The sequence below is a fragment of the Schistocerca nitens genome, chromosome 2 (genome assembly GCF_023898315.1).
Source record: "Schistocerca nitens isolate TAMUIC-IGC-003100 chromosome 2, iqSchNite1.1, whole genome shotgun sequence".
In the NCBI taxonomy this organism is placed as follows: Eukaryota; Metazoa; Arthropoda; class Insecta; order Orthoptera; family Acrididae; genus Schistocerca; species Schistocerca nitens.
This window is the reverse complement of record NC_064615.1, coordinates 682,906,190-682,921,220: the sequence shown is the minus strand read 5'-3', so window position 1 is coordinate 682,921,220 and position 15,031 is coordinate 682,906,190. Positions and strand designations below refer to the sequence as shown.

Genomic DNA, 15,031 nt, shown 5'->3' with positions numbered 1-15,031 from the left:
GAAGAAGCCAAAAGTCACTAGGAGCCAGGTCAGGTGAGTAGGGAGCATGAGGAATCACTTCAAAGTTGTTATCACGAAGAAACTGTTGCGTAACATTAGCTTGATGTGCGGGTGCGTTGTCTTGGTGAAACAGCACACGCGCAGCCCTTCCCGGACGTTTTTGTTGCAGTGCAGGAAGGAATTTGTTCTTAAAAACATTTTCATAGGATGCACCTGTTACCGTAGTGCCCTTTGGAATGCAATGGGTAAGGATTACGCCCTCGCTGTCCCAGAACATGGACACCATCATTTTTTCAGCACTGGCGGTTACCCAAAATTTTTTTGGTGGTGGTGAATCTGTGTGCTTCCATTGAGCTGACTGGCGCTTTGTTTCTGGATTGAAAAATGGCATCCACATCTCATCCATTGTCACAACTGACAAAAAGAAAGTCCCATTTATGCTGTCATTGCATGTCAACATTGCTTGGCAACATGCCACACGGGCAGCCGTGTGGTCGGCCGTCAGCATTCGTGGCACCCACCTGGATGACACTTTTCGCATTTTCAGGTCATCATGCAGGATTGTGTGCACAGAACCCACAGAAATGCCATCTCTGGAGGCGATCTGTTCAACAGTCATTCAGCGATCCCCCAAAACAATTCTCTCCACTTTCTCGATCATGTCGTCAGACCGGCTTGTGCGAGCCCGAAGTTGTTTCGGTTTGTTGTCACACAACGTTCTGCCTTCATTAAACTGTCACACCCACAAACGCACTTTCAACACATCCATAACTCCATCACCACATGTCTCCTTCAACTGTCGATGAACTTCAATTGGTTTTACACCACGCAAATTCAGAAAACGAATGATTGCACGGTGTTCAAGTAAGGAAAACGTTGCCATTTTAAGTATTTAAAACAGTTCTCATTCTCGCCGCTGGTGGTTTAATTCCATCTGCTGTATGGTGCTGCCATCTCTGGGACGTATTGACAATGAATGCGACCTCATTTTAAAACAATGCGCATGTTTCTATCTCTTTCCAGTCCGGAAAAAAAAAAAAAAAAAAACGGAGGCCTTAGAACTTGACTGCACCTCGTATAGTTTTCTGAGGATTTCATACTGTATTGTACTGTCATTATGGACAAATGTCATGTAATTTGAAATTTTGAAGAATTGAAATTGAAATTTTGAAGATCTGATGTAATGAGGGGTATCAACAATGCATGTTTGCTTGTTGTTACTGAACTGTGTTCCTCACTGACTGGGCTGCCAGTGTTTTTACTTACTGACCTGCAAGTAATCATTCTTTGGTGTTCCTGTTGCAAGTTATTGGTTCCACTGTAAGATGGAAAAGCCCTACTAGATACTCAGATATTTAATTTCATTTATTTTTAAATTATTGCTCTGCTCTTAATGTACTTTTTTATTTTTAAATTGAGGTTGTAAGCATACTTCTGTTATGAATATCACTATTAGGCAAAACATATAAAATAAAGTCCAACATGTGGGGTTTATACATTACATGATAAAAATATGGAGGAGGGGAACATATGATGACAAACAGTATATAATTAATGAGGGTGAGGTTTCATTCAGGCTTCTATCTGACTTTATTTTAACTGTGATGTAAGTTTTATTATTGATGCCTTATATCATTTGAATATTTACTATATCATTTTAAATTTTAGTGACTGAATATGTGTTACCTGATTCTCGACAATTTTCATATTAATTTAGCATTGTATATAATCAAGCAAAATTAATATTGTGTATGGCTTCCACTAGTACTGTCTCAAGTTGTTTCCTTTACTTTGTGCAAACCATAATGCTATGCTGACATTAAACAGTTTGCTACAGTACATGTGATACTTATTCACTGACATAGAATTTTGTGTCAAGAAATCTATACCAGTATTCATGTGAATGAAAATCTATTACATTTCTCTCAGTGTTGCGTGCACATAACTTTTCATTTTCTTGTTTTTATTCTGTTTACAGTATCTGATTATTGCAGCAAACAGAACATGAGATCTGGAGTAAAAATCCCTTAAATGATGTAGATGGAAATTATTTATTAAAAAATATGCTTAAGCATCAATAGTCTTCTCTATTACCTTTGTTGTCAAAAATATAAACAGATCATTTTAATAGCCGAACAACTGACTTGCTTTTCCTCTCAATGAAATTTGTTTAGTCTCAGTGATTTTTTGATAATCTCCAGTAATTTCTTCCTTTCCTCTTTTCTCTAGATGGTCCCTTTGTCTTGCAACATCTTCTGTCCTTCCCAAATCTTGTTTTTGATTCTTTGCTTCTGTTCAGCTTGCAACTTCTAGCTCTCATCCACTTATCTTTGACACATAAATTATATGAATCTCATTACTAGTGCACAATAATTTGAATTTCATATTCTAAAGTATATTATGACAATTGACTCCCATCATTGTCCTTGTGAATCCTTTCCTGATGCATATTTGAAGCAGATTTTTTTTTTTTTCATCTCAGCATTCTAACTTAATTTTTGCCCATTCCTCTACTATAATTTTCTTTCTACATAAAACATAGCTACTTAAGAAGTTCTGTCATCATTAGACACTATAGGCAATGCCTTGTTGATGTAGCTATTCTTCTCTGTTCCTTGTCAGGGTACCAATTGGTTGTAGTCGTTGCCATTCAACCTACTGATAACACTTTGTAATATGGACATTCTGGGCATGTCTCCTAATTTTTTGCTAGAGTTTTCCTTTTAATATGTTTCTTTTTAGGAAGATATTGTGTCAGATTAGGTGTTAAATGAATTTAGTTGTTCTTCTCTGCATCGCATTAGTCAATGTTCTTTTCTCTTTAATTTCCTGTAAAATTTGTTGTTGTTGTTGTCTTCAGTCCTGAGACTGGTTTGATGCAGCTCTCCATGCTACCCTATCATGTGCAAGCTTCTTCATCTCCCAGTACTTACTGCAACCTACATCCTTCTGAATCTGCTTAGTGTATTCCTGTAGAATTTATTCAGCCAATTTTCTTTGAGTCCAAGATATATTGGTGGTTCCTTTACATATCCAATTTCTACTGCTTCTAATTTTTTTCTTTTCTTATTCTCTGAGTCCAACCTCCACAAGTATTGTTTAAAATGATCCAAATAAATGTCTTGATGAACTTCTTCTTTGTTTCAGTATTACAGTGGTTGCTTGTTAGCAAATTACTCTTTTTTTCTGAAGGATTGTTGATTCAAATTCTCCTTCTTTTTATTTATTTATTTCCCTTATATCTTTTATACTTATATTGTCATCTGTTATTGTACTTCCCAAATTGCAAAATTCATTTAGTAGCACTAGTATTTTATTTACTGTTTTATTATTTCCCCTTACTTGTCTGTTTGATTTATCTGTCACTCTTATTTGAACCTTGTTTATGTTTACTTTCAGTTTTTCATTGTCCAAAGCACCCGACAAAATTTTTAATATACAGTTCACCTTCTGATAAGACTACTATATCATCAGCAGATAGAATACAATATATTTGTCTGCCATTAGTTTTTGTTTCTGTGATGCCACTTCTTACTCTTCGTGTTTCAATTTCTGTAAAAGTTAAATAAATATGGAGAGAGAGTTGTCAGACAACTCTTCCTACCATCCTAGCCTATTTCTTAGTGCCACTGATATCTATTTTTGTATTCTGTTTTTTTTGTATAGATTGAGAATCAATATTTTATCTTCGGTTTTATTAAGTTTTACAAATAGTATATTCCAGCCCATCCTATCAAAACTGCTCTCTTGGTAAATTAATGTGGCTTATTTTTTCCTGTTCACCTCAATTATTCTTTCAGCAATGGCACAATGTTGTTGTTCAGTTTTTTATTTTTCTGTATCAGTGAAAAGCTGTTTTTTTTTCAACCTATGTAATTTTATATGATGTCAAACATTGTTTGTCATCCATGGTTTCCTTGGCTGGAGTTTCTTCTCTCTAGTACATCTTATGTCCTCCCTGCTTACAGTTTCTTGATATATCTTGTCCATCTCCACTCTAAATTCCTCAGCTGTGTCTTCATTTTTCAGTCTTTCTATACACCATATAGTAACAGTTGCAATTTGTTGCTTTTTAAATATAATATTGCACTTGGCTATAACTATTATATGTTCACTGTTAGTGTCAGAACCAGGGTATGAATAATCAGATTTTATTTGATTTCTGTATCATTGTTTGACTAGTATATGATCTACCTGGTATCTAGCAGTATCTCATGGTATTCTGTTAGGAACTTGTAACCATTTGTTTGTTAGGACTATTTCATAGTGGTTCCATAATTCTAATAGTCTTTTGGCTCTACTATTCTACGATGCAGGAGTCTTTTCGGTGGTTGCAAGGGCATCAGTATGGATGATTGATTGATCTAACCTTGTAATATCAACCCAAATAGCTTTGCTGGGTTGGTACTGTGTATGGCTGAAAGCAAGGGGAGACTACAGCCATAATTTTTTCCAGAGGCTTGCAGCTCTACTGTATGGTTAAATGACAATAGCATCCTCTTGGGGAAAATATTGTGGAGGTAAAAAGAGTCCCTCATATGGATCTACAGTCAAGGATTACTCAGGAGGATGTTATCATCAGGATATACAAAACTGGTATTGTTCAGGTTGGAGTGTGGAATGTTGCGCTTGCGTGAGTGTGTGTGTGCGTGTGTGTATGTGTGTCTACTGCTGACAAAGGCCTTAATGGCCGAAAGCTATGATTGTGTGAATCTTTTTATTGTGCCTATCATGACTCAGCATCTCCACAATGAGGCAGGTAAGTTAGAAAATTTAAAAAGAGAAATTGATAGGTTGAAATTAGGTATAGAGGGAATTATTGAAGTTTGGTGGCAGAAGCTGCAGCACTTTGGGTGAATACAGGGCTATAAATACAAAGTCAAATAAGGGTAGTGCAGGTGTTGGTTTAATACTGAATAAGAAAATAGGAATGCAGTTAAACTTCTATGAACAGCATGGTGACAGCATTATTGTAGCCAAGATAGACACCAAACCCACACCCACCACAGTAATACAAGTTAACATGCTGACTAGCTCCGCAGGTGATGAAGAGAATGAAGAAATGTATGATGAGATAAAAGAAATTATTCAGGTAATTAAGGGAGATGAAAATTTAATTGTGATGGGGACTGCAATTTGATAGTAGGAAAAGGAAGAGAAGGAAAAATAATGGGTGAATATGGACTGGAGAAAAGGAATGAAAGAGAAAGCTGCCTGGTAAAATTTCACACAGAGCATGAACATTTGGTTTAAGAATCATGAAAGAAGGTTGTAACTGAAATAAATGCTTGTAGCTTCATCATAACTTGCATTGAGAAGTATCTATTTTTTTATTTCTTGATAGTGACTAGTTTTGAAGATCTGTGCCCATTTTCGAACCATCCTACAAAGAAGATTACAGTTGATATGACAGTCTTATACAAATGAGGCACATATTCATAATAAAATTATAGTACACTGGATTTTCCTGTGTTTAATTATAGTACACTAATATATGTATAAAGAATACAAATTTGTCAAGCTTCTATTTCACAAGTTGCCTTTCTAGTTATATTCCATGCTGTAAGTGTAACAAATACAGGCAGTAGTCTATGTACAGAAACTGTCCCTGCAGTCAAAGCGACATATGACCAATTTAACAGCAGCAAATTATACCACATAGGATAGATATCAGAGAACTGGTGTGCAGAGACACCATTGGATACTGAGTAAGACACTAGAGGCTGCTGACAGCAGTGTGTGTTAAAGATAAAATGTTTACTGACTAAACAATATTTTTTTTTACTTTTTATTAATGTAATATAGATTTAAAAATCTTATACTGCCAGAATTCTTTTTTTCTAAGACCACTCATTGGTCTGTAGTGGATAAAACACACCAAACTTATATGTGTTACATCGTTACATGATGTTGCCTCCAGAAAATGCTGCAGTTGCATGAGCTACTCTCAGTAGTCATACTGTTTTGTGTTACACATAATGTGTCCAGGCCATAAAAAGTTAAAAAGTAGCATGTCTGTACTACAATTCAAACCCAAAAAGTGCGGCAGTCCTCACTCCAAAAATAAATAAATAAATAAAGCTGACAATTTACAATAAGACTGCCACTTAAGCATATAATCACCATAGGTATTCATTAGTTTATATTCTGTCCTTTAATGAAGAAGAAAAGTGTCGTATTAATTGTAATAAGCTGAAGGCCTAATGTTTGGCATTATGATCAAAGAGAAAAGAGTAACCGCAAATGACCAACATGTAGTAAACCACCCTTAGACATGCCATTTTTTGTGGTTTTCATAGTTTTACATACTGTGCCTTGATGAGTAAAAATTACATTTTGTTTTGTTACATATTACATCCATAGCACTACCAGTGTGACAACACATCTAATATTGAAATGATATGTCACTTTCAACAGATTTACATAGTTCCACATATAGCATTCCAATGAGCAAAAATTACATTTCTTTTTTATGAATTGAATCCATAGTGCAACTAGGGTCACAGCACATCAAATATTGAAACGTTAAGCACCACTGATTAGCAAATTCAGATGGAAATGAGCAAAACGCATTTTTTAAAAGTTTTTAAAGTGCATCATAGAAATAATAACTTCTTTCAAATGTTCAAATGTGTCTGAATTTCTAAGGGACCAAACAGTTGAGGTCATCTGTCCGTAGACTTACATACTACTTAAACTAACTTACGCTAAGAACAACACGCACACACATGCCTGATGGAGGACTCGAACCTGTGGCGGGAGGGGCCACGCAATCAGTGACATGGCACCTCTAACCATGCGACCACTCCACATGGCAAATCCTTTCATTTTACAGATTAAACTTATTACACAACTTGACTTAGATCATTGCAAACTGGTGTGAGAGCACACCTCCATGTTAAAACATTACTAAATTACTCTGAAACTACTGACTGGCAAAAACCAGACAGATGAACAAAAATTACATTACTTAACAATCTTTAAAATACACCATAAAATAACAAATCCTATCTTATTGCAGATTAAACTTTTTATTACGTGCATAATCTCCTCAACGAAAGCTACACATCAACACGCATAAATTGCATTGCATCGTGTGTGTACAGAAAAGACATTTATAGGCCAACTGAAACTGCTGTGTCCATGGTACAAATTATATTCACTCTGCAATATCAAAAAAGCCATGACTAAACAATAGTTACATGTGGCTGGAATACACGAAAGTACTCATGCGCTGTATCAGACAATAACACTTCATGTAATTGATGCTAGAGTACCATATAATATGCACAGAAGTTATACTTCTGCACACTGTACTTAAAAAATAGTACCTAATGAAACAAAAGTTACCTATAAGAAATCATCTCAGCAGCTGACATTAATTTACATACCATTCTCTAATGCCTGAGATAAGAGGTTTTTTCAGTTACAAGTTAATTTATGTACAGTTCTCTAATATCTGAGATAATAGGTATTTGCAGTTAAAACTTACAAACCACAGTAATGATGATGTTTATATTTATTCTTCCAATGACTAAAAATCTTTACAACTTCACTGCTATGGCATCACAAACCATAGCATTTGCAAACACATATGAAGACCAAAATAAGAAACAGCTTATGGTAATCAAATCGCCATGTAAACCACCAACAAATTTTTGGCAGTGTATGGTTTTTAAATTTATATTAAGTTAATCAAAAATAAAAGGACATATTTTTTAGTCAGTAAATATTTTATCTTCAGCGTGAGCCACTGTCAGTGGCCTTTTAGACTTTTACTTGGCAACTACTGATGTCTCTGCACACCAGTTCTCTAATGTCCATCCTATGTGGTGTAATTTGCTGTTGTTAAGTTGGGCATATACAGCTTTGATTACTGCAGGAGCAGTTTCTGGACTATTGTCTGTTTTTGTCACACTTATAGCATGGTATGTAACCAGTAAGACAACTTGGAAAAAAGAACCATGGCAAATTTGTGTACCTTACACATATACAGGGTGTATCACAATTAATGGAGTAAACACATACAGTTGAAAGTACATGATACTAGAAGCATGTGCTCTAAAATGCATTCCTTAAGAGCAATGAGCACTTGTTCATCTTTGCTACTTTGAAACAAAACTCTTCTAATGATCAAGTGCTCATAACTTTTAAGGTATGCGTTATAGAGCACATGTTTGCTGAACATTTTTTTTCTTATTTCGGTCCATACTACTACTTCCCAAAATGTGGAAAGCAAAGAACTTGCAGTAGAAGAGATTTGTCTCAAAGTATCAAAGATGAAAAATTGCTCATAGCTCTTAAGGTATGCATATTTGACCCTAGGTTTACTGAGACAATTTTGCTTCTAGTGTTGGATACTTTCAACTGTGTCTGTTTACACCATTAATTATGATACACCCTGCATTAGTGTACTATAATTGTATTACAAATATGTGCCTTGTTTGTATACGATTGTCATGTCAACTGTAATCTTCTTTGTAGGATGGTTTGAAAATGGACACAGGTGTCTGAAACTAGTCACCATCAAGAAATAAAAAACAGATACTTCTCATGTGACTTATGACAAAGCTATAACCATTTTTTTCAATTACAAGAAAAGTTGCTGACATATTTTTCACCTGCAGCATGCTGAAAGTTCATAAAGAAGATTGTACATGTGGAAGAGACCTGGAGGCACTGGAAGGTTTCAGACTGATTATACAATGGTAAGATGAGATTCTGGAACTGGATTTGAAATTGTAAGACATTTTCAAGGGCCGATGTGGACTCACACCACAATTTATTGGTTATGAGCTGTAAATTAAAACTTAAAAAATTGCAAAAAGAGGAAATTAAGGAGATCTGACCTGGATAAGTTGAAAGAACAAGAGGCAGTTGAGAGTTTCACAGGAAACATTAGGCAGCAATTGACTAGAACAGGGGAAATAAATACAATAAAGATGAATAGGTAGCTTTGAGAGATGAAATAGTGAAGGCAGCAGAAGATAAAATAGGTAAAAAGACAGGGTCTAGTAGAAATTCTTGGATAATCACAGGAGATACTGATTTTAATTGATGAAAGGAGAAAATATAAATGAGCAGCAAATAAAGCAGGTGAAAGGGAATGCAAATGTCAAAAAAATGAGACTGACAGGAAGTGCAAAATAGGTAAATAGGAATGGCTAGAGGTCAAATGTAAGGATTTAGAATCATATGTCCTTACAGGTAAGATAGATACCACCTGCAGGAAATAAGAGTCCTTTTGAGAAAAGAGTACATATATGAATAAGCTCAGATGGAAAACCAGACCTAAGCAGAGAAGGGAAATCTGAAAGGTGGAAGGAATATATAGAGGGTCTATATAAGGGAGATGAACCTGAAAGCAATATTATAGACTGGGAAGAGGATGTAGATGAAGATGAGATCTGACACTGCAAGAAGAATTTCACAGCTCACTGAAGGACCTGGGCTGAAACAAGGCCCCTTGAGCAGACTACATTCTGTCTTAACTACTGATAGTCTTGGGTGAGCCAGCCATGACAAAACTATTGCACCTGGTGTGAAAGATATCTGAGACAGTTAAAATACCCTCAGACCTCAAGAAGAATGTAATAACTACAATTCCAAAGAAATCAGGTGCTGATAGGTGTGACTATTGCAAAACTATCTGGATAATAAGTCAAGGTTGCAAAATACTGACACAGATTCTTTACAGGAGGATGGAAATACTGGTAGAAGCTGACCTTAGGGCACCAGTTTAGAGTCAGAAGGACTGTAGGAACACATGAGCATCCTATGACTTTTCATAGCATTCATCAACTTTGAGAAAGTTTTTGAAAATCTTGACTGGAATACTCTCTTTGAAATTTTGAAGGCTGCACAGGTAAGATACCAGGAGTGAATGGCTTTTTACAATTTGTACAGAAACCAGATGGCACTTATAAGCCTCAAGGGACATGAAAAGGAAGCAATGGTTAAGAAGATAGTGAGACAGGGTTGTAGCCTATCCCTGATGTTATTCAGTCTATACACTGAGCAAGCATTCAAGGAAACCACAGCAAAATTTGGAATAGGAATTAAAGTTCAGAGTGAAGAAATAGGAACTTCAACATTTGCCGATGACATCGTAATTCTGCCAGAAACAGGAACTTGGACCAGAAGTTTAATGTGTGGACAGTGTCTTGAAAGAAGGATATAAGATGGAGGTCAACAAAAGTAAATAAGGGTAATGGAATGTAGTTAAATTAAATCAAGTGATTCTGAGGGAATTAGATTAGGTAACAATATACTAAAAGTAGTAAATGTGTTTTGCTACTTCGGCAGCAAAATAACTGATGACGGTCAAAGTAGAGAAGATGTAAAATGTAGAGCATTCCTGAAGACAAGAAATCCACTAACTCTAAATAAAGATTTGAGTCTTGGGAAGTCTTTTCTGAATGTATTTATCTGGAGTGTAGCCATATATGGAAGTGAAACATGCACAATAAACAGTAAGGCAAGAAGAGAATAGAAACTCTTGAAATGTAGTGCTACAGCAGAATGCTGAAGAGTAGATGGACAGATAGTGTAATTGATGAGATGGTACAAAACAGAGTTGGGGGGACAAGAAATTTATGACACAATTTGATTAGAAGAAGGGATCAGTTGATAGGACACATTCTGAAAAATCAAAGGTTTTTCAATTTAGTATTAGAGGGAAGTGTGAAGGGGAATTAAAAATCAAAGAAGGAGACCAAAAGATTAATTCCCTGAGCAGATTCAGAAGGCTGTAGGTTGCAGCAGTTATTCAGAGATGAAGAGTTTTGCACAGGATACAGTAGCATGGAGAGCTGTATCAAACCAGTCTCTGAACTGAAGACCACAACAACAACAACAACAATAACAACAAAAAACATTTAAATTTTCCAGTCCAACTTTACTAACCCTTTTTGTGGCTATTCACACAGGCATTAGAGTCTCCCATTACCATAACTTGTCATTTTCCTTTGTTGTTGCTAAAGGTTCTTCTATATGATCATACATATCTTGTGTTTCTTCATCTCCTCTGTTTTTTGTTGGGAAGTAAACTTGTATTATGCAGAGATCTACCAAAGAAACCTTTAGATTTACCAAACTAGTTCTAAAGGTGCCTATTTTTTTTGTATAGTCAGTTTCTTAAGACAGGCTACAGAAATTTATGTTGAAGAGGGTCTAGCTGTTAGTTCTCAAATGAAATACCCAGTTGTATGTAAACATCTGAAAAACTATTTGCACAGTGAGAGAATTTCTTTAATTTTATTAGAATTTAGTGCCTTACTTACCAAGTGTTGTTCTTCCTGGGACTGCATTTGCTTCAAGCCAGAAGGACACCCAAGATATCATCACAAGGAGCATGCTAGGCACATAGTAATCCATCATATAAAAGCCAATCTCTCGCTGCAGTTCAAAAGTGATGCTCACTGTGCTGTAGTTACCATCTGTGAACAGAGTAGCAGTTGTCTTGAACTAATGATAAATTCTTTCAACTGAAGAGATAAAAGTAATTTTTGTCTGTAGAAATTATCAGCAATCTACCACCAATGGATCACATGTGCCCTTCAAAATCATTTCATGTGGCTCACAGACCCGTCATTGTTTTGTCATGACACACAGAAGAAAAATATTAAAGACTTTATGTACACTCCAAGTGGCAGCAGGGGAACACACACATAAGAGGATTTAACTTTTAAAAGCTTTTGAAGCCAGTGCTCCTTCTTCAGGTAGAAGAGCTGAAGGGGAAAGAAGAGGGGTGAAGGAAAAGGACTGGAGAGGTTTAGGGAAAGGAGTACAGCTCAGGAAAGCCACCCAGAATCCTGGGTCATGGGAGGTTTACTGGAGAGGAAGAGAAGGAAATTATGTAGCTGTTTCTTTCCATAAATTATTCTGTAGTTATTAAAAACCTTATGTAGCATATCAGTGCAGATAGTTGAAGCTTAAATATTTGTTTCAGGTTGAAAAATAACAGTGTCTTAATCAAATGCTTCTAACAAGAGAAAAATAGAAGACAACTACCAGGTCTTTAATGAACAATGGACAGAGATATTTTTTGAACAACTTAAGAATAACCCTCTTTATTTAATTTATGGAGGAGGTGTGCCTTTTTTGAAGGCATACACTTTGAAGAGACATTATGTATGTCTATTTATGAACAAGTATTCACCAGTGGGAAAAATGGTCCTGTCTGAGCACAGAAGGGGTGAATATATTCTTCTTTAAAAGACAGACATAAAACTGAGGAACCAGCTGCATCAGTCCTCATTCCAATTTTCTCCCCAAAAATTTTGGCATGCTAACATATTCATGCTCTTTTAACACAGAGCATTCTAAATCATCTTATCCAATCTCTCTTAGTAGTTAAGCCTTCATACTCCCTAAACTGAAAACATTAAAGAGGATGAGGGAAATTGCCCTCCACTGTACGTACATCTGAAACTTCGCCTTTCAAGGATACGTGAGTCCAGACACCCCCCCCCAAGTCTGTGTATGGTCTGCACTTATCTCTCTGTTTCACTTCCACAGTCCCATTCCTCTCTCTTTCTCGCCCACTGTTGCTATCTCCATCCAACTCTCTTTCTCCTTTACTGCCACTGTCTCACTGCCCATCATCTATCTCCTCTCTGTTTGGCTCCCACTGCCATTGTCTTCATCCTTCTCCCTTTCTGCTTCACTGCCACTTTCTCTCCCTTCATCACCTTTTCCTCTCTCTTCCTCTACCACTGGCACTATCTTCTTCTTCTTTCACTATCACTGTCTCTCCACTACTTTCTTTCAGCACAAAATGTGTGAATACATCCACATGCCAAAATTTTTGGTGGAGAGAGCTGAATGAGGATTGAGGCACCTCGTTCACCACTTCTCTGTTCAAGTCTTTTAAAGAGGAATATATTCTGCTTTCCTGAGCTCCAGCAAGAACATTTTTCCACTGATTCCCTCCTTTTCCCTGCTACAGCAGGGTGTGATGCTTATATGAAAGAAATTCTATAAGTCAGTAAAATTTTGACAGTTTATTTATATACTTCAGTACATTTATACAATTTGAAACATTTAACAACAAATAAGTATGCACAGTAAAAGTTAACACAAAATTGTGTACTTCACATTTCTTCTGGATACATTGTTAATTGATCACAATTTGTCAAAAATGGCCGGCTTATGATTTGTATCATAAAAGAGTAAAAATTTGTTACAAATAGTTTACTGAATTTGCATTCTTTCCAGGTTTACATAATTTTTGGCAGTTGTTTTAAGGTCTTTTCAGAAATGTTAAGATCCTTTTTAGCCTTGTTTTTTGCTGCACTACCACTTTGGCCATATTTGTATAGGTGTGAAATGCCCATTATACAGAGTTTTATTGGTGAAAAAATGCTGACTATAAAAATGCTGACTGTAAAAATGCTGACTAAAAGCATTGTTAGATGAGCTCTGAAACTCTGGTGATGACCCTGCTACCCTTGCCATGGGTCCACTACATCAGTTAAAACTGTGTTTATGCCTCAGACTGGATATTACATGAATATTTTATGTGCATACGGTTGGTAACTTTGAATCTGTGGATCTCCGTAATACAATGGGTACTTTTTGTGCCAAAATGTTGTGGTCTTTTGTGATTTTCTCAGGAACCTCAAAGCAAATGGTGCTTTTATATGTCAGCTAAGTTCTGCTGTAAACCCCACTTAATGCAAAAGAACCAACTGATTTTCTTAATTTGCCTGGAGGAAGTGTGTAATGCTTAAATTTTGATCCTGTTCTGTACAGTAGCTACAGTATGCCTGTTCTTCTGATATGTATACATATAGTCACTAGGCCAAGGGCTATCCCAAACACTTGACTTGTTATGTCTGTGATCAACAGAGCCTGAGATATAACAACCTGAAAAATCACATTTTTGCTTGAGGTCTTTTGGAACATACTGGCACTGTGCGCTGACATGCACAGACCAACCTCATGTAAGAGGTGCTTGTCAATCCGCAGTATTATCATTAAATTGATATGTGTCCTCCAGGATAATTAGATTTTGATAATGAAATCTGAAGATACTAAAAGTTGTCTAGACCTGGTTTACAGTAAATTTTAACACTGAGCCACAAATATTAAAAGAAAGTTCTTATGCTGTAGGTTAATACTATTTCTTATGTAACACATTTCGTTTTCAGTAGTTTATATGTACATAAGTGGAAGCGAAGTACAAATAAAAAATCATGAACATTCCTTCACTAGTTCCTCTTTACTTCAAACTAGCAACTTACGGAATGGCCCATGAGTGAATCCTGGGTTAGTGTATGTAACTTCAGACTCATTTGTCCACATGTCATTAAGAGAGTACTCAGTAAGATGCAAAGATGGGTTCATGGTAACAGGCATTTCTCTTTCCCATTGTAAGACCAGCTGACTTGTGTTGTAGGTCCCTGGAACAAAAGCAATCCTAAATGTAATTAAATATGTTTCATGTGTTAGCACTTGACTTTTAAGATTTCATTACAATTCAAAACTATGAATGATTGTAATTATTATATTTTTGATATGACAACTGGAATGAGCTTTTTGAAATTATCCTCCTGTTAATATTAATAAATGTCAATATCAGTGAAAAAATAATACACAGCACCAACTTTGAAATAATTTTAAAAATGTGACATTCACTGAAATTGGTTGTGTTGATAACATCATCATTGGTGTGAAGTTAATCATGGTCCTCAGGATATTAGAAAACAGATTTAAAAAGATGTAAGAACTATAAGCAAAGTGGTGTATATCTTGAAATTATGTGGCTGGACAACAACTTGTCACATTTTCAGTACAATATATTTCTCCAAAGCAGCTGATACTTAAGGCCCTCTTTAGGTGATGGCCTAGACACAACATCATGTTAAAATGAGGTTTGCAGATGTTACCATGTAAGAAAAAGAGTTCTTCTTCTGTGCTAAAGAGAATTACAGTGTTGTGTATGAGACATATGTTCAGTTTATGCATAGCATTCATCATAGATGAATTATTGTTGCTCTACTTTTTGTGACTTCACTTTCCAACAAGT

At 35.9% G+C, this 15,031-nt stretch overlaps 1 protein-coding gene across 1 annotated transcript in view; it reads right to left on the bottom strand.

Annotated features, from left to right (window-relative positions):
• Positions 1 to 15,031, bottom strand: part of LOC126234555 (pH-sensitive chloride channel 2-like) — a 279,036-nt gene that overhangs the window by 28,274 nt on the left and 235,731 nt on the right. The window contains exons 6-7 of the mRNA XM_049943255.1: positions 14,247 to 14,405; positions 11,283 to 11,438 (exon numbers count right to left, since the gene is read on the bottom strand). Coding sequence (XP_049799212.1) covers positions 11,283 to 11,438; positions 14,247 to 14,405 — 315 coding nt within the window. The remainder of the gene's footprint in view (positions 1 to 11,282; positions 11,439 to 14,246; positions 14,406 to 15,031) is intronic.